Source organism: Oncorhynchus masou, chromosome 18 (assembly GCF_036934945.1).
Source record: "Oncorhynchus masou masou isolate Uvic2021 chromosome 18, UVic_Omas_1.1, whole genome shotgun sequence".
NCBI lineage: Eukaryota > Metazoa > Chordata > Actinopteri > Salmoniformes > Salmonidae > Oncorhynchus > Oncorhynchus masou.
The window spans coordinates 72,001,552-72,024,505 of NC_088229.1; the positions used below are offsets into that span (position 1 = coordinate 72,001,552).

General features: G+C 42.8%; 2 protein-coding genes across 2 annotated transcripts; one reads left to right on the forward strand and one right to left on the reverse strand.

The window, feature by feature from the left end:
• Positions 1–4,153: 4,153 nt before the first annotated feature.
• dnaaf10 (dynein axonemal assembly factor 10) lies at positions 4,154–18,525 on the reverse strand. Its single transcript, XM_064924412.1, has 8 exons — positions 18,111–18,525; positions 17,606–17,706; positions 15,530–15,660; positions 12,043–12,144; positions 11,675–11,790; positions 7,926–8,060; positions 5,465–5,562; positions 4,154–5,139 (listed from the first exon to the last, which is right to left on the reverse strand). Exons 1-8 carry the CDS (start codon positions 18,294–18,296, stop codon positions 4,932–4,934), a joined length of 1,077 nt encoding a protein of 358 aa, XP_064780484.1. The 5' UTR covers positions 18,297–18,525; the 3' UTR covers positions 4,154–4,931.
• A 145-nt stretch (positions 18,526–18,670) lies between these two features.
• pno1 (partner of NOB1 homolog) lies at positions 18,671–22,943 on the forward strand. The gene is made up of 7 exons (XM_064924413.1): positions 18,671–18,961; positions 19,321–19,470; positions 19,558–19,641; positions 20,178–20,238; positions 20,776–20,893; positions 21,021–21,091; positions 22,546–22,943. Exons 1-7 carry the CDS (start codon positions 18,761–18,763, stop codon positions 22,611–22,613), a joined length of 753 nt encoding a protein of 250 aa, XP_064780485.1. The 5' UTR covers positions 18,671–18,760; the 3' UTR covers positions 22,614–22,943.
• Positions 22,944–22,954: the final 11 nt, after the last annotated feature.

Below are 22,954 nucleotides of genomic sequence, written 5' to 3' on the forward strand. Positions count from 1 at the left end.
ACCTACAGGACAGTAGATCTCCAGGAAGAGGGTTGGGCAGCCCTGCCCTAGACCCACTCCAATTCGCTTACTGCCCCAACAGATCCACAGATGATGCAATCTTAATCGCACTCCACACTGCCCTTCTCCACCTGAACAAAAGGAACACTTATGTGAGAATTCTGTTCATTGACTACAGCTCAGCGTTCAGCACTATAGTGCCCACAAAACTCATCACTAAGCTAAGGACTCTGGGACTAAACACCTCGGGAGGAGGTAAGATACCTGGTAGTGTGGTGCCAGGACAACAACCGCTCCCTCAATGTGAACTAAACAAAGGAGCTAATCATGAACTACAGGAAAAAGCGGGCCGAACAGGCCCCAATTATCATCAACAGGGCTGTAGTGGAGCAGGTCGAGAGTTACAAGTTCCTTGGTGTCCACATCACCAACAAACTATCATGGTCCAAACACACCAAGACAGTTGTGAAGAGGTTGTTTCTTCCTCAGGTGACTGAAAAGATTTGGCATGGGTCCCCAAATATTCAAAAAGTTCTACAGCTGCACCATCGAGAGCATCCTGGCCGGTTGCATCACCCCCGGTATGGCAACTGCTTGGGCATCTAACTGTAAGGCGCTAGAGAAAGTAGTGCATACAGCACGGCAAGCGGTACCGGAGCGCCAAGTGGTACCGGAGCGCCAAGTCTAGGACCAAAAGGCTCCTTAACGGCGTCTACCCCCTTTACAACCCCTACCTACATGTACAATTACCTTGACTAACTGTACCCCCACACATTGACTCGATACCCCCAGCATATAGCCTCGTTATTGTAACTTTAACTTTAGTTTATTTGGTAAATATTTTCTTAATCTAGAGGCGAAAGAAACGCACACCTATTTAGGCGAGGGGCTGGCTAGCGGAGTAGAACACTTGAAAAACATACATCTTTCTTGAACTGCATTGTTGGTTAAGGGCTTGTAAGTAAGCATTGCACGGTAAGGTCTAAACCTGTTGTATTCGGCGCATGTGATTTGAAAAGAAGACTCAGAGTTACCTCTGCTGCAGAGGATAAGTTCATTAGTGTTAACTGCACCTCAGATTGCAGCCTAAATAAATGCTTCACATAGTTCAATAACAGACACATCAACATCAACTGTTCAAAGGAGGCTGCGTGAATCAGGCCTTCATGGTCGAATTGCTGCAAAGAAACCACTACCAGGTGAAGATGGTCAGTTTCCTCTGGACGGTCTGGAGAAGGCTGCCATCCACTATACCTCAGCTGTCAAGCTCAAGCCCAAAGACCCAGGACTCCATTTACTCCTGGAGTTGGCCCTGGAGAAGCAACACTATTCAGCAGAGAAGTATGGATGGAGGAGCGAGAACAGCAGGAGCACATCTTCTGATTCTGTAGCGTGAGGTAGCTTGATGTACCAAGTACACCCCCTGGATTGGATGCTAATCTACCGCAGGTCCTGCGATAGGAAGGTACATCATTGTAGACATAAGCAATCCAAAGCATTTTTGAACGATTCCCTTTATTCCAGAACATAATTTGAATATTTATATGAATCAGTGCATTTCTTCTTCTTACATTTGAGTCATTTAGCAGACGCTCTTATCCAGAGCAATTAGGGTTAAGTAACTTGCTGAAGGGCATAACTGACTTTTCACCTCGTCGGTTCGGAGTTTTTGAACCGGCAATCCTTTTAGTTACAAGCCCAAAACTCTTAACCCGCTAGGCTACCCGCCACCCTTCTTCTTCCTCTTCCAGTCTGACGGCGACGGTGAAGACCTGAGCAGTGCCAAGTCCATGGCACGTCAGGATGACATCCATAGAGGACCAGCTACAGGCCCGGGACACAGAGTACCACTAGCTGAAAGAGCAGGGTCAGTTGGGCAAGGCAGACTTCATCCAGACCCTGTTCATCTTCCTCTCCAAGAATGCAGGCAAGATCAGGGGCACCATACATACAACTCAGCCAAAAAAGAAACGTCCCTTTTTCAGGATAATGTTTTTCAAAGATAATTCGTAAAAATCCAGATAACTTCACAGGTATTCATTGTAAAGGGTTTCAACACTGTTTCCCCATGCTTGTTCAATGAACCATAAACAATTCATGAACATGCACCTGTGGAGAGGTCGTTAAGACACTAACAGCTTACAGATGGTGGGCAATTAAGGTCACAGTTATGAAAAATTAGGACAGTAAAAGAGGCCTTTCCACCGACCCAGGGTCCCTGCTCATCTGTGTGAACGTGCCTTAGGCATGCTGCAAGGAGGCATGAGGACTGCAGATGTGGCCAGGGAAATAAACTGCAATGTCCGTACTGTAAGATGCCTAAGACAGCACTACAGGGAGACAGGACGGACAGCTGATCGTCCTCGCAGTGGCAGACCACGTGTAACAACACCTGCACAGGATCGGTACATCTGAACATCACACCTGCGGGACAGGTACAGGATGGCAACAACTGCCCGAGTTACACCAGGAACTCACTATCCCTCCATCAGTGCTCAGACTGTCCGCAATAGGCTGAGAGAGGCTCGACTGAGGGCTTGTAGGCCTGTTGTAAGGCAGGTCCTCACCAGACATCACCGGCAACAACGTCGCCAGACAGGACTGACAAAAAGTGCTCCACCGACGAGTCGCGGTTTTGTCTCACCAGAGGTGATCGTCAGATTCGTGTTTATCGTGGAAGGAATGAGCGTTACACCGAGGCCTGTACTCTGGAGCGGGACCGATTTGGAGGTGGAGGATACGTCATTATCTGGAGGGGTGTGTCACAGCATCATCGGACTGAGCTTGTTGTCATTACTTGAAGGTGCCTTGGTGGAAGAGTGGGGTAAATTCTCACAGCAAGAACTGGCAAATCTGGTGCAGTCCATGAGAAGGAGATGCACAACAGTACTTAATGCAGCTGGTGGCCACACCAGATACTGACTGTTACTTTTGACCCCCCCCCCCTTTGTTCAGGGACACATTATTCCATTTCTGTTAGTCAAGTCTGTGGAAATTGTCTTAGTTGTTGAATCTTATGTTCATACAAATATTTACACATGTTAAATTTGCTGAAAATAAACGCAGTTGACAGTGAGAGGACGTTTCTTTTTTTTTGCTGAGTTTATGTTAAAGTAATGACACTACATGCATGATGATTTCTAGTCAGTGGGACTGACATTCTAGACAGATAGATTAGACTTGACACTGAGATCACAGGACCTGGCTCTATGAGGAACAACCCCATTCACATGCATTACATGGAACAGAATCATCAGGGGGAGGGGGGCTGTATCCAACGGGCCCTGCTGAGGTACCTGGTTGCTGAGCCAAGACTTCTGGGACTACAACCTTCATGTGGGGCATCTACTGCTGTGACAGAGGCTTAGGGAGGTATTGCAGCACCTCCAGACTGGGCCGGCCCTGCGGCCCTCACTCAGGTCGGCACACTGTGGTACAGAACAAGGTCAATACGGACCGCTGGTCCAGACAGCAACAAAATATGTTCTAGACAAAAAAATAAATGCAACATGGAACAATTTCAACAATTTTACTGAGTTACAGTTCATAAGGTAAACAGTCAATTGAAATGCATTCATTAAACCATAATCTATGGATTTCACATAACTGGGAAGGGGCGGAGCCACAGGTGGGCATAGGCCTACCAACTGGGGAGCCAGGCCCAGCCAATCAGAATTAGTTTTTCCCCACAACAGAGCTTTATAACAGAAAGAAATACTCTGTTTCATCAGCTGTTCGGGTGGTTGGTCTCAGACGATCTTGCAGGTGAAGAAGCTGGATGTGAAGGTCCTGGGTTGGCGTGGTTACACATAGTCTGCATTTGTGAGGCCGGTTGGACGTACTGCCAAATTATCTAAAATGGAGGCGGCTTATGGTCAAGAAATGAACATTCAATTCTCTGGCAACAGCTCTGGTGGACATTCCTGCAGTCAGCATGCCAAATGCACACTCATTCAAAGTCTAATCTGTAGCACTGTGTTGTGACAAAACTGCACATTTTAGAGTGCCCTTTCATTATCCCCAGCACAAGTTGCACCTGTGTAATGACCATGCTGTTTATCAGCTTCTTCATATGCCACACCTGTCAGGTAGATGGATTATCTTGGCCGATGAGAAATGATCACCAACAGGGATGTAAACAAATTTGCATATGGAACATTTCTGCAAGCTTTTATTTCAGCCCATAAAACACGGTACCTTTACAACACTTTATACATGTAAATTTAGGTCACAGTCTTGAGTATTAAAAGTCCAAAGCAATAAGACAATACTAGTTCTCAAAAAGGCCATTTTAATCTGGAACGAGTCCTCCCCAGTAGGGGGGTTTTATAACAAAGTCACAGTAAGAACATGTGTAGGCAAAACTGGAGGCATGTGTCAATCAAACACACCCTGCCTCGTAAAAGATAATGACCACAAGCATTTTTTTCTCAAGCAGCAAAATATGCTAACTTCAGTTAGCAAAGCATTTTGTTCAGAGTATCAACCTGCCAGTAGAAACATAGGCTACACATGGTTTGAACAGAAGAAAGGATGGCTGGAAGAGAGAAACAAAGGATATCGAGTTCCACAAAACCCTCTGTGTGACTTCAATAGAAACTGTTTGATGAGACGAGAGAGGGAGGGCGACTGGAGATAGAGAGAGGGACACTAGAGAGAGTGAGAGAGCGCTTCTACTGAATTACAAGGAGGAGCGTTTCTCTCTGCCACCCGTGGAGGCCAACTGGGTATTCTGTTAGTCATTTTAACTTGGAATAGCAGGCCTTGAAGATAGATAGCTAGTTGGGTCACATTCCTGCTGGGGTTCACCTCTTCCTTACTGACATTACTTTGCTAATCATACATCTGCTTCTGATGTACGCCCTTCACCATCTGGGGGGGATACAAAACTGACCCAAGATCAGAGTCTAGGGGGTACTCCACCGTACACCTCACACACGGTTGAGCTTGGTCACGATGAGGACGCGGACGGACTGGTCAAAGGCGGAGCAGACGCACAGACCCTGCTTGTCGGGGCTCCAGTCCAGGCTGGCGATTGGCTGGGTGGACAGAGTGACGTTCTGCAGCAGGGTGACAGTGCCGGCCACGCCCATGTCCACCTCATCTGAGTCCTTCTTACTTCTCTGAGCCGGGTATTCACTGTTAACAGGTGAAAGGCAGCGGGAATCAAGGATGCATCTACACACTAGTCTAGACTCATTCAGGGATAAATCCTACATGTAACTTGAGATAAAAGCACATAACTCAGACTTTCACATACAGTACATCATACACTGATGCCAATTATGCATGTTAATCTCAAGATATGATTCAGACCCCACAATGTACCGGGAGTGAAGAGCATCGATTTGGACTCTTACCTAACCATGTTTGATGTTAGTTTACCATTATAGAGACATTTTTCTGAGGTTATGGGTTGAAATCCATTTGACCAAGTTAGTGGAGAATCGATAAAGTGACTTACTATTTCCATAGATGAAGGTTTCCAGCTCCCCCTGCTGTCATAAAGATGTCTCTGTTCTGGGGCAGATGTCTCACTTGCCAGATCGTCGATTTATGGGCCTTGGGATGAAATGGAAAGAATCCATTACATACAAAACAATGTGCTAATCCTCTTAAGGATTAGCCCCCTCTTAAAATGTTCACCTAACATGACCAAATCTAACTGCCTGGAGCTCAGGCCCTGAAGCAAGAATATGCATTTTCTTGGTACCATTTGAAAGGAAACAATTTGAAGTGTATGGAAATGCGAAAGGAATGTAGTAGAATATAACACAATATATCTGGTAAAAGATAATACAAACAAAAAAGAAAAAACAACATTATTTTGTATTTATTTTTTTTACCATCAGAAAGGCTATTATTCCAGCCCAGGTGCAATTTAGATTTTGGCCACTAGATGGCATCAGTATGTGCAAAGTTTTAGACTGATCCAATGAACAATTGCATTTCTGTTCAAGATTTTGTATCAAGACTGCCTAAATGTGCCTAATTTGTTTATTAATAACTATGTTCCAAATTGTGCACTCTCCTGAAACAATATAATGGTATTCTTTCACTGTAATAGCTACTGTAAAATGGACAGTGCAGTTAGATTAACAAGAATTTAAGCTTTCTGCCAATATCAGATATGTCTATGTCCTGGGAAATTCTCTTGTTACTTACAACCTCATGCTAATCGCATTAGCCTATGTTAGCTCAACTGTCCCGTGGAACGGACACCAATCCCGAAGAATTAAACATTTTTTAAATGGATATTGCAAGCAGAGAAATATAATTCATAGAATGGGATTTGCATTCAAGTTAATGGGTGGTCATTCTATTTATGTGATTGCAAGTTCAAGCCAAAGGTCTAGTAGCATATATTCAGTAATATCCCATGTCGGTGACAGATGTACAACACAACAACTTTGATTAGGGAAAGAGGCATGAAACTAGAAACAACAACTCAACAAATCGGAGTGGATTGAAAAACACTTCCAACCTTCAAATCCCATCCAATATGAGATTAGATATATTTATGTGCAGACTGTTGATCGCTCAATGAACAACACAAATATTTTAAAGAGGTATGGAGGCAAAGTCCTCTCTGATCTCCCCAAAACACCAGACGAACGGAGCCAGGGTCGCGTCACAAATAGTACCCTAATCCCTAACAGAGCACTACTTTTGATCAGGGCCCAAAGGGCTCCGGTTAAAATAATACTTTGATGACTGTATTATATTTGTCCCATTTCATACATGTGCTAGTGTGTATTAATATGCAAATTCTAAATAAAAAAATATAATTGCACATCCCAACTCTCCTTGTGACAGACACCCTTGGAGAGCTGGGTCAGGGTTTGACCCCGGAGCAATTGGGGTTAAGTGTCTTGCTCAAACGCACATCCACAGATTTTTCACCTTGTCGGGTCTTGGATTCGAACTAGCAACCTTTCGGTTACAGGCCCAAGGCTACCCATAGAGCTCTGGTCAAACCGCAACGCTACCCATAGAGCTCTGGTCAAACCGCAACGCTACCCATAGAGCTCTACTCAAACCGCAAGGCAACCCACAGAGCTCTGGTCAAACCGCAAGGCTACCCACAGAGCTCTGGTCAAACCGCAAGGCTACCCACAGAGCTCTGGTCAAACCGCAAGGCAACCCACAGAGCTCTGGTCAAACCGCAAGGCAACCCACAGAGCTCTGGTCAAACCGCAAGGCTACCCACAGAGTATTTCCGATTTGAGCCGACATATGCAGCGCTTACCCTGAATGCAGTCTCTCCGCTAAAGCGGGAACATTACCTTTAAATGTCAATCACGCTTTAAAGCTGAACTTCCTGGATGTGGATAGAACAGAACCTAATCATTCTTCACAACTAAAATCCCCACTGAAAGTGCATTTCTGAATAGAACTGGGTTTAAAGGGACAGTGTGAGATTTTAGTTGAGAAGAACGCTTAATCTGTGTCCAGGAAGCCAGCCCTAATTTCTATTTACCCAGAGTCAAATTAACTAATTGATAACATTTTTATGTCTCTGTATCCACTATGAAGGAGGTTGTAGGTAGTTTTGTGAGCTGTTGCTAACTAGCGTTAGCACAATGACAGAAGGTATGCAGGTAAGACAAAAATGGCAGTAAGACATTTCTTCTTAAGGTTTTGTGAATCTGGGCCCAGGGCTTTAACGCAAGTTTGTCAAGTGTGTTTTCATTTCATGGAGGAACGATTAAAAAGCCACACTCTCCACAGGCCTTATGTGATCTTTGGCATGCAGCTTCATGGACATGAGCGTGTAAGAAAAACATGGCCGCCACACTGATCCAGTTGTGAAAACATTCAAAATAATTCTCTCCCCCATCCGTAACCACAACTGACTCACCGCCACCAGGGGATGAAAAATAACCTTTGACACTTTTTTCCCGCCTTCTAATTCGGCCAATTACCTTTTCGGAGACGGAGTCGAAGCCCTTGGTGGGGTGCTGGGTCCTCATGTCAAAGACGTGGAATTTCCCCTCCAACGAAGTGGCCACTAGCTTGTTCATGTTGATATCCTTCCTGTCAAACTCCACGTGGCATACCTGCCGGACAGTAATAAAAGAAGATAGCAATCAGGCACTGAGTCCCTGGAGTGGACAGCCGAGCCATCCTAGAGAAATGACCTCAGTAGAACTAACTTCAGCTCCTAGCACCGAGACAAATGACCTCAGAACCTTTTACTTCCCTGTAGCCTAGTGGTTAGAGCGTTGGACTAGTAACCGAAAGGTTGCAAGTTCAAATCCCCAAGCTGACAAGGTACAAAATCTGTCGTTCTGCCCCTGAACAGGCAGTTAACCCACTGTTCCTAGGCCGTCATTGAAAATAAGAATTTGTTCTTAACTGCCTTGCCTAGTAAAATAAAGGTAAAATAAAAAAACTCGTCAATCTACACACAATACCCCACAATTACAAAGAAAAACAGGTTTTAGAATTGTTTGCAAATGTACATAAAAAAAATATAAACAAAGCAATATCACATTTATACAAGTATTCAGACTAAGTACTTTGTTGAAACACTTCTGGCAGTGATAACAGCCTCGAGTGTTCATGGGCAAGACACTACAAGCTTGGCACACCTGTATTTGGGGAGTTTCTCCCATTCTTCTCTGCAGATACTCTCAAGCTCTTTCAGGTTCGATGGGGAGCGTTGCTGCACAGCTATTTTCAGGTCTCTCCAGAGATGTTTGATCGGGTTCAAGTCCAGGCCAATCAAGGACATTCAGAGACTTGTCCCGAAGCCACTCCTGTGTTGTTTTGGCTGTGTGCTTAGTGTCATTGTCCTGTTGGAAGGTGAACCTTCGCTCCAGTCGGAGGTCCTGAGCAGGTTTTCATCAAGGATCTCTGTACTTTGCTCCGTTCATCTTTCCCTTGATCCTGACTAGTCTCCCAGTCCTTGTCACTGAAAAACATCTCCACAGGATGATGCCACCACTAGGTTTCACTGCAGGGATAGTGCCAGGTTTCCTCCAGATGTGACTCTTGGCATTCAGGCCAAAGAGTTGAATCTTGGTTTTATCAGAGCAGAGAATGTTGGTTCTCATGATCTGAGAGTCCTTTAGGTGGCTTTTGGCAAACTCCAAGTGCGGAGTGGCTTCCATTTGGCCACTCTACCATAAAGACCTGATTGGTAGAGTGCTGCAGATATGGTTGTCCTTCTGGAAGGATCTCCCATCTCCACAGAGGTACTCTGGAGCTCTGTCAGAGTGACCATCTGGTTCTTGATCACCTCTCCCCCGATTGCTCAGTTTGGTCAGCTCTAGGAAGAGTCTTGGTGGTTCCAAACTTCTTCCATTTAAGAATGATGGAGGCCACTGTGTTCTTGGGGCCCTTCAATGCCACAGGAATACTTTGGTACCCTTCCGCAGATCCTGTCTCGGAGCTCTAGAACAATTCCTTCGACCTCGTGGCTTGGTTTTTGCTCTGACATGCACTGTCAACTGTGGGACCCTATATAGACAGGTGTGTGCCTTTCCAAATCATGTCTAATCAATTGAATTTACCACAGGTGGACTCCAATCAAGTTGTGGAAACATCTCAAGGATGATCAATGGAAACAGGATGCACCTGAGCTTAATTTAGAGTCTCATCGCAAAGGGCCTGAATACCTATGTAAATAAGGTATTTATTTTTAATACATTTGCAAAAATGTCTAAACCTGTTTTCGCTTTGCCATTATGGGGTATTGTGTGTCGATTTGATGAGGATTAGTTTGTTTTTTTTGTCATCCATTTTAGAATAAGGCTGTAACGTAACAAAATGTGGGAAAAGTCAAGGGGTCAGAATACTTTCTGAATGGACTGTCTGGGGAATTGGAAATTACATTGATAGAAGCCATCTACAATATTAAAGCTGATCTACCCCCTAGAAGAAGAAAAAAAACAACAACATGGAAGGTCATTGTGCTCCATTACTGTGTGCATCAATGTATTGCAGGGTAATGATAGTCAACATATAGTTTACCAAAATAGTATTCATTTAAAGTACAGTTTTAATACGTGTATTGAAGTGAAATTATAGTATGTGTAAAGCATACGTACAGATGTACTTTACTAGTATATCGCATATCTGAAGTAAATTCTGTTACATTTGTAGTGTATTTAAGTATACATGTAATATATTAAAAATGTACTTTTTCCCCTCGCTTGGGTCTCAGTGTTGAATGGGGGGGGGGGAGGCCCTTGTAGAATACAGATAGATGTATAAGACCATGAAACACTACATATACAACAATTATCCAGGAAAAACATTTAAAAATGCCCAATGTGGAGGTAGAAATTAGGCTTATACTGGGGTATTTTGATTTATCTTAATGTTTATCATATTTTAAAATGTTAATTTCGACTTTTTAAGTCAATATCTGCAGTCAGCTTGTGCACTGGGTTATGAGCTTGCCTTCATTTGGCCTGTTACATGATTACTTCATTCTGAAACTTACCGGTTGTCCCCAGTCACATGACGAGAGACCGGAGCCTCGTTGAGTCATTCACTGTTGTGCAGCACGAGCCAGTTGACCTAGTTACTGTATGGAATTCACACTTAAAATGTTTGCCAACTATTAAGTGAACTGTCTAAAATGTGCTAAATGCGCTGCAGCTGTACATTTGGTTTTATCTGGCTATGTGGTTAGCTTCTTGCAAAAATCCGAGAGGGGAAAACATAACTAGCTGTTATTGGCAGAGAGGTTTGGAACTCATTGTTATTGGTCTACTACACAGGCCCAAACTCCCGCCCATTCAAACAGGCTGATTAGAAGGTCCAGTGTAGATTGTATTTTCAACCAGCAACTATCAGGAAATAAGACTGATTGACATTTAAAAAAAAAAATACTTTTACAGCTTTAGTTTCATCCGCTGTTGTACAATATGATACAAAACACAGGTAAAACTGAATTTTGACTGCACTGGACCTTTAATGAATATAGAGGTTGGCTGTTCACCATTTGAAGGGTTAGGTTGTTACTGTCTCAATATCGATAGGACCAAAAAGCAGGTATAGACCACCACTACCATATCATATCATTCTACAGACATATAGGGCTGGTTTCCCGGACACAGATTAAAGGCTCTATTCAGTCGGTAAAGCTGAAACGTTACAGATTCCGTGAAGTGAAGGTCATTTCCGATTTGAGTCGACATATGCAGCGTTTACCCTGAATGCAGTCTCTCCGCTAAAGCGGGAACATTACCATTAAAATGTCAATCACGCTGTAAAGCTGAACTTCCTGGATGTGGATAGAACAGAACCTAATCATTCTTCTCAAATAAAATCCCCATTGAAAGTGCATTTCTGAATAGAACTGGGTTTAAAGGGACAGTGTGAGATTTTAGTTGAGAAGAAGGCTTAATCTGTGTCCAGGAAGCCAGCCCTAATGTCTATTTACCCAGAGTCAAATTAACTAATTGATAATATTTTTATGTCTCTGTATCCACTATGAAGGAGGTTGTAGGTAGTTTTGTGAGCTGTTGCTAACTAGCGTTAGCACAATGACAGAAGGTATACAGGTACTGCTAGCACACTGCACGCTTCGACATACAATTGGTACCCATCAGTTAATCAGACTTTGGGTAAATAGAAAAGGCTTAATTGCCAAACTCTTTCACTTTCCCTTTAATCTGGGTGCAGGACCCCGGCCATTGGTATCTTCAGTTGGTCTCACCCCATTTTTAATGTTGGTTTCCCACCGGAGAGACATGTTCCTGAGGTCAAAGAGCTTGATGTCTCCGTTGTCGTATCCAGCACACACACAGCGGTCCTGGTCGTTGAAGGCGTGGCCTGGGAAAGGAATAGTCAAAACGGACCTTAGACGGGTTAACTGATCACTATGATGGGATATTAAAATGTTGTAACTTGAACATTTAGGATCTATGCTTTGCTAAATTCTGTAAGCGAAGGACAACATGAGATCTATTAATTCTGCGGCCCAATGCAGATTTGAGATGAGCGCAGGTGAGTGAAGTGACAGGAGCGACGCAGCTTGGGAAACCATGGGTTACCAGTATGCTAGCATTTCTCTCTCAGACGTACCAAAAGCTACGGTCCAGCAGTCTCTCTTGGCCTCCCCCTCCCCTGGCTCCATGTTAGCTACAGGTGAGTCCTTCTGTCTGGGGTCCCACACCTTCACTGTCCCTGGAAGACAGAAAACAGACAGCAGGGATAACATTAAAAACCTATTATGATGCCTCACGTAAGATGCCGGCTTTGCAGGACTGTTTTGAGAATACAGATTGGAACATGTTAAAAGATTCATCCCTCCAGGACTCATCCATCAACATTGAGGAATACAACAAGCAACTGACAAAATAAAGGAAACACTTGAGTAGAAGCGAGATACAGTACCAGTCAAAAGTTTGGACACACCTACTCATTGCAGGGTTTTTCTATATTTTTTAACTATTTTCTACATTGTAGAATAATAGTGAAGACATTAAAACTATGAAATAACACATATGGAATCATGTATTAACCAAATATATATTTTAAATTTTAAATTCCTCAAAATAGCCACCGTTTGCCTTTTTTTCAACAGCTTTTTGCACACTCTTGGCATTCTCTCAACCAGCTTCATGAGGTAGTCACCTGGAATGCATTTCAAAAACACGCAAAGAGAAATGACAGTCCATCATTACTTTTAGACATGAAGGTAAGTCAATCCGGAAAATTTCAAGAACTTTTAAAGTTTCTTCAAGTGCAGTCGCAAAAACCATCAAACTCTATGATGAAACTGGCTCGCATGAGGACCGCCACATGAAAGGAAGACCCAGAGTTACCTCTGCTGCAGAGGATAAGTTCATTAGAGTTACCAGCCTCAGAAATTGCAGCCCAAATAAATGCTTCACAGAGTTCAAGTAACAGACACATCTCAATATCAACTGTTCAGAGGAGACTGTGTGAATCAGGCCTTCATGGTCGAATTTCTGCAAAGAAACCACTACTAAAGGACACCAATAATAAGAGACTTGCTTGGGCCAAGAAACACAACGGACATTAGACCGGTGGAAATCTGTCCTTTGGTCTGATGAGTCCAAATATAAGATTTTTGGTTCCAACCGCCGTGCCTTTGTCAGACAGTTTCGGAGCATGAGGTCTGATACCAACAGGTTCAGTGACAGTTTATATCTACAAGCCACCAGACTGTATCAGAGCATGAGGTCTGATACCAACAGGCTCAGAGACAGTTTATATCTACAAGCCACCAGACTGTATCAGAGCATGAGGTCTGATACCAACAGGCTCAGAGACAGTTTATATCTACAAGCCATCAGACTGCACTTGAACTGGACTGACCACCTGCACTGACTCTCTGCACATACACTCACTCATGGACACACCCACACAGACAAACACTCATCCATACACAGTAATACTACACACACACACACAATCACAACTGCTGCTACAAGACTCGTATTTATTATTGCTAAACACTGCACAACTTAAATACTGTGCAATTTAAACATTCCCCCAAAAATATTCACACCTCTCGACTTTTTTCCACATTTTGTTGTTACAGCCTGAATTTAAAATAGATTAAAGAGAGATGTGTTTTCCGTGGCCTACACACAATACCCCCATAATGTCAAAGTGGAATTGTGTATTTTCAAAACTTTTACAAATGAATTACAAATTAAAAGCTGAAATGTTTTGAGTCAATAAGTATTCAACCGCTCTGTTATGGAATGCCTAAATAAGTTTAGGAGTAAAACTTTATTTAACAAGTCACATTATAAGATGCATGGACTCACTGTATGCAATAATAGTGTTTAACATGATTTTTCAATAACTACCTATTCTCTGTACCCCACACATACAATTGCCCCCTCTGTCGAGCAGTGAATTTCTAACACAGATTCAACCACGAAGACCTTGGAGGTTTTCCAATGCCTCACAAAGAAGGGCAACTATTAGTCGGTGAGTATTTTTTTATATGTTTAAATCTGACATTGAATATCCCTTTGAGCATGGTGAAGTTATTTATTGCACTTTGGATGATATATCAATACACCCAGTCACTACAAAGATACAGGCGTCCTTCCTAACTCAGTTGCCGGAGAGGAAGGAAACCGCTCATGGATTTCACCATGAGGCCAATGGTGACTTTAAAACAGTTCCAGAGTTGAATGGCTGTGATAGGAGAAAACTGAGGATGGATAAACAACACTGTAGTTACTCCACAATACTAACCTAATTGACAGAGTGAAAAGACAGAAGCATACATCCTGTTTGCATTAAGGCAAAACTGCAAAAAATGTGGCAAACAAATTAACTTTATGTCAAGAATACAAAGCATTATGTTTGGGGCAAATCAAAACACATCACTGAGTACCGCTTCATATACTCATGTTATAGGTATGTTTGTCATCGGCAAGGACTAGGGAGTTTTTTTTATAATAAAAAGAAACAGAATAGAGGAAAACATGGTTCAGTCTGCTTTCCAACAGACACTGGGAGACAAATTCACCTTTCAGCAGGAAAATAACCTAAAACACAAGACCAAATATACACTGGAGTTGTTTACCAAGACAACGTTGAGTGTTCCTGAGTAACCTAGTTACAGTTTTGACTTAAATCGCCTTGAAAATCTATGGCAAGACTAGAAAATGGCTGTCTAGCAATGATCAACAACCAACTTGACCTTGAAGACTTAAAAAAAAAAAGAATGTGCACATATTGTATAATTAGGTGTGGAAAGCTCTTAGAGACTTACCCAGAAAGACTCACAGTTGTAATCACTGCCAAAGATGATTCTAAAACGTATTGACTCTGGGGGTTAAATACTTATCTAATCAAGATGAGTTATTATATATATATATATATATATATATTTAAACAATTTTATTAAAATGTTAGGATTTTTCTTCCAGTTTGACATTAACATATTTTGTGTAGATCGTTGACCAACCAAAAATGACAATTTAATCAATTTTAATTGGGGCGGCAGGGTAGCCTAGTGGTTAGAGTGTTGGACTAGTAACAGGAAGGTTGCAAGTTCAAATCCCCGAGCTGACAAGGCACAAATCTGTTTTTCTGCTGTTCCTAGGCCGTCATTGAAAATAAGAATTTGTTCTTAACTGACTTGCCTAGTTAAAAAAAGAAAAAAAATCCCTCTTTTTGTAACAACAAAATCTGGAAAATTTCAAGGAGAGTAAATCCTCTCTGAAGGCTCTGTAAATATTGAACTATAAATTGTGCCTTCCTGTATTATATTTATGCTAAAATATTTATTATATTCTACTGAGCCATTTACTTGTTGGTATATGTTGGTATTCTTATCTTTTATTATTTCTTATTTTTGTTGGGTTGTCTAGATGGAACCTGCCTGAAAGCATTGAGTTGGACGGTGTACACTGTACACCATGTGTACCTGAAACTAAAACTCAGTTGATGTTATTGCATTTATGACTTCTGTCTGTATTCTATCTTCTACTACAGCATCCTACGAGTGATTAATAACGAGAATCCTAGCCACACCCTCAGGATTAGTCATCTTAAAAAAAATATATGTAATAATTACCATCTCTGCTCCCAGTTACGATCTCGGGGGCCCCGTCACCGATCCCCAGGCCCCCGACACCATCTATGCTGTTCACGATCTCCTTGTGGGCCTTCACAGAGTACACAGACACGTCAGGCACCTCCAGGTTCCTACAGACAGACAAGGGGATATCAGGATCAGATGACAACTGCACGGCAAGCGGTACCACAGCACCAAGTCTGGAACCAACAGGAACTGCTTCTACCCCCAAGTCACAAGACTTCTAAATAGCTAATCAAATGGCTAACCAGACTACCTGCATTGACCCTTTTTCCTCCAACTCCCTTGTACTGACTCTATGGACACATACTGGATTCTACCCACAACCCACACATACTGGACTCTACTGGACCCATACTGGACTCTACCCACACACATAATGGACTCTACCCACACACATACATACTGGACTCTACCCACACCCCGACACGTACTGGACTCTACTCGACCCATACACTGACACATACTGGACTCTACCCACACACATACATACATACATACTGGACTCTACCCAGACACATACACACATACTGGACTCTACCCAGACACATACTGGACCCTACCCAGACACATCCTGGACTCTACCCACACCCTCACACACATCCTGGACTCTACCCACACCCTCACACACATCCTGGACTCTACCCACACCCTCACACACATCCTGGACTCTACCCACACCCTCTCACACACATCCTGGACTCTACCCACACCCTCACACATATCCTGGACTCTACCCACACCCTCACACACATCCTGGACTCTACCCACACCCTCACACACATCCTGGACTCTACCCACACCCTCACACACATCCTGGACTCTACCCAAACCCTCACACACATCCTGGACTCTACCCACACCCTCACACACATCCTGGACTCTACCCACACCCTCACACACATACTGGACTCTACCCACACCCAGACACATCCTGGACTCTACCCACACCCTCACACACATCCTGGACTCTACCCACACCCTCACACACATCCTGGACTCTACCCACACCCTCACACACATCCTGGACTCTGCCCACACCCTCACACATCCTGGACTCTACCCACACCCTCACACATCCTGGACTCTACCCACACCCTCACACATACTGGACTCTACCCACACCCTCACACATACTGGACTCTACCCACACCCTCACACATACTGGACTCTACCCACACCCTCACACATACTGGACTCTACCCACACCCTCACACATACTGGACTGTACCCACACCCTCACACATACTGGACTGTACCCACACCCTCACACATCCTGGACTCTACCCACACCCTCACACATACTGGACTGTACCCACACCCTCACACATCCTGGACTCTACCCACACCCTCACACATACTGGACTGTACCCACACCCTCACACACACATCCTGGACTCTACCCACACCCTCACACATACTGGACTGTACCCACACCCACACATACTGGACTCTACCCACACATGCTGCCCAGGCACCTTACCCCTACCTATATGTACAGTACCCCTGCACATCAACTTAGTACTGGTACTCCCTATATATACCAGTACTAAGTTGTTGTGCAGGGGTACTGTACATATAGGTAGGGGTAGTGTGCATATAGGTAGGGGTAAAGTGACTGGGCAGTATGTGTGGGTAGAGTCCTGTGTGTGTGTGTGTGTGTGTGTGTGTGTGTGTGTGTGTGTGTGTGTGTGTGTGTGTGTGTGTATATATATATATATAGCCATATTATTTGTATTAGAAAGGACCCGTAAGTAGGCATTTCACTGTTAGTCGATACATGTTGTCTACAAAGCATGTGACAAACAGCATTTAATTTGACTTAACAGACACATAGCCTGATCCCAGATCTGTTAATGATGTATAGCCACCATCTCCTATGTGGTCGCAAAGGAGTTGGCTAGTACAAACAGACCTGGGACCAGGCGTCTGGACCAATGTCCTTATTGGGGATAGCTTTTATGGTGTATAGCAGAACATGCAGGTGGTAGGGTAAATCTATATGACAAGACATGTGATGTGTCTTTTAAGATAGTTGGTAAATAAATGGGCTACCATATATTGAGATTTCCGTCAAAGTCCCCAGTTGCTATATGTCTTTGTTGTAGAGAGCTGGCCCCGAATGTCCCACACTTGATGGGCTTTGCTTTCTCGATCTGTGAAAGATAACAGGACATTGTTATGCTTGTCCATAAGTGAAATTCCTTAGATGAATTGCCTAAAAAAAAGTTACTCTCTTGTCTTTGGGAAACAAGGGTCTAAATAGTTATCGCTAGAGTCCAAACGAATGCAACGGATAACAACATGAACATGCATGGTTGCTATTCGTGTATGTTTGTTTTTGACATGGCACTGTTAACAACAGTCAAAGTGACCGTAGAAACCAATCAAGCTACAATCGCTGCTGCAGTATCACAGACGGACAGGGGGTCCTTGTGTTACTAGTTGCTATGGTAACCGAACGACATTTCTAGAACAAACTAGAAAGCTAACGTAGCTAGCTAGCTAAAAGCTTGAACTAGCTCGAAAACAAAGCACAAAACAATACAAAATGAGCTACCTCTTTTATGAGTTTAACCTCTCCATGTTCCACCTCGTATATTTGCATCACTCCGGTGCCCCTTGCATAGTTTCCCAGACAGACAAACTTTGCACTACAAGGAATCCATTTGCTGTCAAACACTGTGTAGTTTAAACTTCTCTGAACGTGAGCTATAATTTGTGGCTTCTCAAATGGCGTCGACATTTCTTCCCTGGAATGACAATAACGACGATGAAAACGTTATGAGCGCTAATAATGAAAGATATATAGATTTTTCTGACATTAATATAATAGCAAGCTTATTTTTTGGTTCGGCAACTTTGTCAACACGATTTTGTAGCAAAACGAACGACATGGAAGGCCACATAAAGTGCTGCCTACATTTTAGCCGGATGAAAAATAGCAAAGACCATATATTTGTTGAATACTTGTGAATGTCGTTATATTTTCCAAAACTTACATACCATTCCCTATCAGACATGAATATATATATATATAATGCCATATAAACATGTGTTTTTTTATCCATACAGAATTAAACACTGCACTCAGGCGCATGTTGAACAGACTTTGGGTCCTTTCAAAAACACGGGAACAACCTCGTGTACAACTTCATGTACCTCTCCTAACATTTTGGCTTTATTTACTGTTAAAAAACGAAATTCGTTATGGACACTGATAATAATCCAACAACGGAGGTAGCTGCTACTACTATAGACAGTGAAGACACAACAGAAGCGTTCGTCAAGGTGAAATCAAAGAAGACATCGAAGCGAAAACGCGAGACGGATGGAGTCGATATGGAGGCTGAGGACTCCGTAGCATGCAAGCGGCCTCAGTTTCCACCCATTTCAGGCGACAAACTTAAGGTAAAGTAAATCCAACATTTTTATATATTAGTACATATGTTACTGAATTATTTCACTTAGCTTGAACTTTGCCTGTTAGGGTAGAACATTTTTCTCGTCCCGTGTAAGGTCTGGGTCTTGCACATGCGCAATGTCACGCTATTGCTATGATTATTCTTACACTGCCTAATTTGAAGCCTTTAGCCCGCACAAATATTAAGTGTCACTGTCTCACAAGATTACATTTTCGTCAGCCAGTGCGGTTTTCTACTAGTGTAGGCTACACAACAATGTCATGAATCTGCGCATACTACTGTGAGAAGTTGCGATGACAGTTCTAACATTTCCACTGTCATATTTTTTTTGTCTCCTTGTTTCAGGGTGGTTCCGATGAGATGCGTAAGGTTGCTGTCCCGGCCCACAGGTATACCCCTCTGAAGGAGAACTGGCTGAAGATATTCACACCCATCGTCGAGAACCTACAGCTCCAAGTCAGATTCAACCTCAAAACCAGAAATGTGGAAATTAAAGTAAATCCAATGAGATTACCTGAGCAATGTTTATTTGTTTTGGTGTCTAGAAAGTAGGCCTTAATAAGAACGTGTCTTTCATTGCAGACATGTAAAGACACACAGGACATTGGCTCTCTCACGAGAGCTGCAGACTTTGTACGAGCCTTCGTTCTAGGATTCCAGGTTGAGGTAAGCAGCAGCACCTTCTGGGAAAGGAAGGCATTATCTTGTTGGGGTGATGAAATGAGAAGGATCCAGTCATCCAACAGCACTCTACTATCTCTGCTCTATATTGATATAGTGAGAATTACAGGCCATCTCCCTTCTTTCAAGTCAAATATGTTTAAAGGGATAGTGAGAGATTGTAGAAATTATTGGTATGTTTTTCTACGTACCCAGAGTCAGATTAACTCATGGATACCATTTGTCACTGCATGGAGTTTAAGGCAGTTTCGTGGGCCATTGCTAACTAGCATTAGCGCAATGCCTGGAAGTCTACCAGAACCGCTAGCATGCAGTCATCTACTGGCCTAAAGCCTAATGTCTATTGAGAATACAACCCCACTGTTTATCATGTAAAAGGAATCTGACACCTTGTCTCTCTTTCCCTTGGGAGGCCTCTAAAGTTGAGTCTAAATATAGGCTATTAATTAACCCTAACGTCTATTGACAATACAACTCCCATGTTATGTTGAATCTAAACAACACTTTGTCTGTCTCCCCAGGATGCCCTTGCTCTCATCAGATTGGATGAACTTTTCCTGGAAACCTTTGATGTCACAGACGGTAACTAAGGGCCTGCCTGGCTCTACCTTTACAACCTACAATATTTGTAGTCAGGAATGGATTATGGGCACTGGCCAGCCAGGCTTGTAAACCACAATGTGCCATGACATTCTGTGCCATGCGATATCTGAAAAGTCAACATTTCACTAGTCATCGAGCTAGTTAGGCACACTTTCTACTAGCCCAGTCTGAAAAGTACTAGCCTTGAGCTAGCGTGTTATCTTAATTTCATCCCTGTTTGTAGTATGCAAGCTCTTTTCACTATGAAGTGCACATTTTTCACTGACATGTCTTAGTTCTTTCAATTAATTGTTTTTATTGCCTACCTTTTAAAATATTTTGTGCCCCGGGACAACAGATGAAAAGTAGCCGACTGGCTAAATATGACACATTTCCATAACTTTTGATTGATGTACATTGTCACTGTCAAATAAAGTATACACAAATAAATAAAGTATGCACGGTCTCTGCCCATACTAAGTGCATTTAAAGTGTGTTAACTTTTTCTCACCGTACTATTTTCTGTTTTGTTGACAGTAAAACCACTGAAAGGAGACCATTTGTCCAGAGCTATTGGGAGGATAGCAGGGAAAGGAGGCAAAACAAAATTCACCATTGAAAATGTGACCAAGACCAGGATTGTTCTGGCAGACTCGTGAGTAGTGCTATATGGCCCCCATGTTATGACGCAATAGTTAGAATTCTAGGTCAACATTCAAAGACTATTATTTATGGTTTCATCATGGCCTTTTTTTGTTGTTGGTGTCTTTAATATTTTACAGAAAAGTACACATATTAGGATCTTTCCAGAATATTAAGATGGCACGGACAGCGATATGCAACCTCATCTTAGGTAAGACTGAAAGAGATGTGGAAGTTGGTAGAGTGGTGGTGAGGAAGGGGAGTATACAGTGTCTGGAAGAGACTACATTCATTTTCAGGTTTCACTCATAGGTCTTCTTAAGCTTTGTTTTACTGTTGACGGTTACAACTGATTTCGAGATTAAATATCGATTCAATCACCTTAAATATACTTCATCTGATTTGTTTCTCTGAATTGTTTCATCAAACTTATCGCCGCCAGCTCCTGATATCAGGGCATACAAACTGTCTCCTGAATTGGCTTAAGTGCGCATGTGCACCCGGCTGGGCTCACAAGCGAACGAGGCCCGAGTTTGTTTTCCCTGGCTAAACTAGCTGGATAGCTAAACTATGCTAATTTTCGTCTTCATTGCCAAACTTAATAAATACCGCATCCTCAACTGCAAAACTCTGGAAAGAAACTTAAATGATTTGTTTTGTTGAACGTTTTGAAATATGTGTCGTAAGATGACAGTGGCGAAGGTTTTCATTGCTACTTTCCTCGGATACACGTTTAGTTTTGAGATCCATTGACGTCGGCTTAGCGAGACATTTCTTACTGGTCTTGGAACTGACAACGTGCAGCCTCTCCCCGCTTGGCTCGATGGGATATGTAGTGATTTTGCCAACCCATCCAGATATGTACACAGTCTTGTACCCTTAACCTGTTTTCAAACTGACTATCGTCTTTGTTAAATGAATCAGATGTTTATTAATATAATGATTAATCCAGAAATGCCAATGACTAAATTACTTCCAGACACGAAGGTTCGGCGGCGCTTCTCCACACCACACTCTATTTATTGGCCATGTGAATTCGTCATATAGTCACGTCTCACCCATTGCCCCCAAGTCCCATGTATTAAAATGGGAAGTGTTTTAGGAAATGCAACACAGTGTTGTGAGATAGAGCATGGCGCTTGTAACACCAGGATTGTGGGTTCGATTCCCGGGTCACCCATACGAATAGTGTGGAACATATTGTGGAAGCCATAGGAAGTGCAACATAACCCATATCCCACTGTGTATTCGATAGGGGCTGAGTTCAAAAACTACAAACCTCAGATTTCCCATTTGGATTTTTTCACAGGTTTTTGCCTGCCATATGAGTTCTGTTATCCTCTGACGTCATTCAAACAGTTTTAGAAACTTCAGTGTTTTCTATCCAATACTACTAATAATATGCATATATTAGCATCTGGGACTGAGTAGGAGGCGGTTTACTCTGGGCACGCTATTCATCCAAAAGTGAAAATGCTGCCCCCTATCCCAAAGAAGTTAACACTTTTTTTTTCCTGTTACTACATAGTTTTGATGTCTTCACTATTATTCTACAATGTAGAAAATAGTTTTAAAAAATAAAGAAAACCCCTTGAATGAGTAGGTGTGCAAACTTTTGACTGGTACCATGTTATTGATATTATACATGTCTATTTCCCCTTACAGGAAGTCCCCCTTCTAAGGTGTATGGTAACATCAGGGTCGTGGCCAGCAGGACAGCAGAGAGATTCTAAAGTCACACGTGGATTTATATTCTCGTCTCCTGATGAAAGTCAGGTATTCCCCAAGATTCTGATCGAAGACCGGTTTTGCCTTTTTTTTTTAAACCTAAGGTAATATGGATGGGTGGACCTGGTCCTGGATCAGCACTCCTGAGACCCTTTTTGGATGTGGGCCCTTGCCTGACATCTTCCAGGACTTTTGTTGTTGAAGCTGGACATGTTGATCTGGGGAGTGCCGACCTGCCTTTGACATCTGGACTGGCCTGTCTCTTCCCACAGGGGATATTTGCATGTAAATGATTTGCCCCTCAGTTTGATTTAAATAAAAATCTGAACCTAAAAGTATTTGGAGG

Bases quoted from the DNA above. Each gene is read 5' to 3' on its own strand.
- pno1 (XM_064924413.1), top strand. From the start codon at position 18,761: ATGGACACTGATAATAATCCAACAACGGAGGTAGCTGCTACTACTATA. The intron at 19,471-19,557 runs GTAAATCCAATG...CTTTCATTGCAG, and splicing joins CCAGAAATGTGGAAATTAAA to ACATGTAAAGACACACAGGA. The intron at 20,239-20,775 runs GTAACTAAGGGC...TTTTGTTGACAG, and splicing joins AACCTTTGATGTCACAGACG to TAAAACCACTGAAAGGAGAC.
- dnaaf10 (XM_064924412.1), bottom strand. From the start codon at position 18,296: ATGTCGACGCCATTTGAGAAGCCACAAATTATAGCTCACGTTCAGAGA. The intron at 11,791-12,042 runs GTACGTCTGAGA...TTCCTTTCCCAG, and splicing joins CTGCTGGACCGTAGCTTTTG to GCCACGCCTTCAACGACCAG. The intron at 5,140-5,464 runs GTAAGTCACTTT...ACCTGTTAACAG, and splicing joins AACCTTCATCTATGGAAATA to TGAATACCCGGCTCAGAGAA.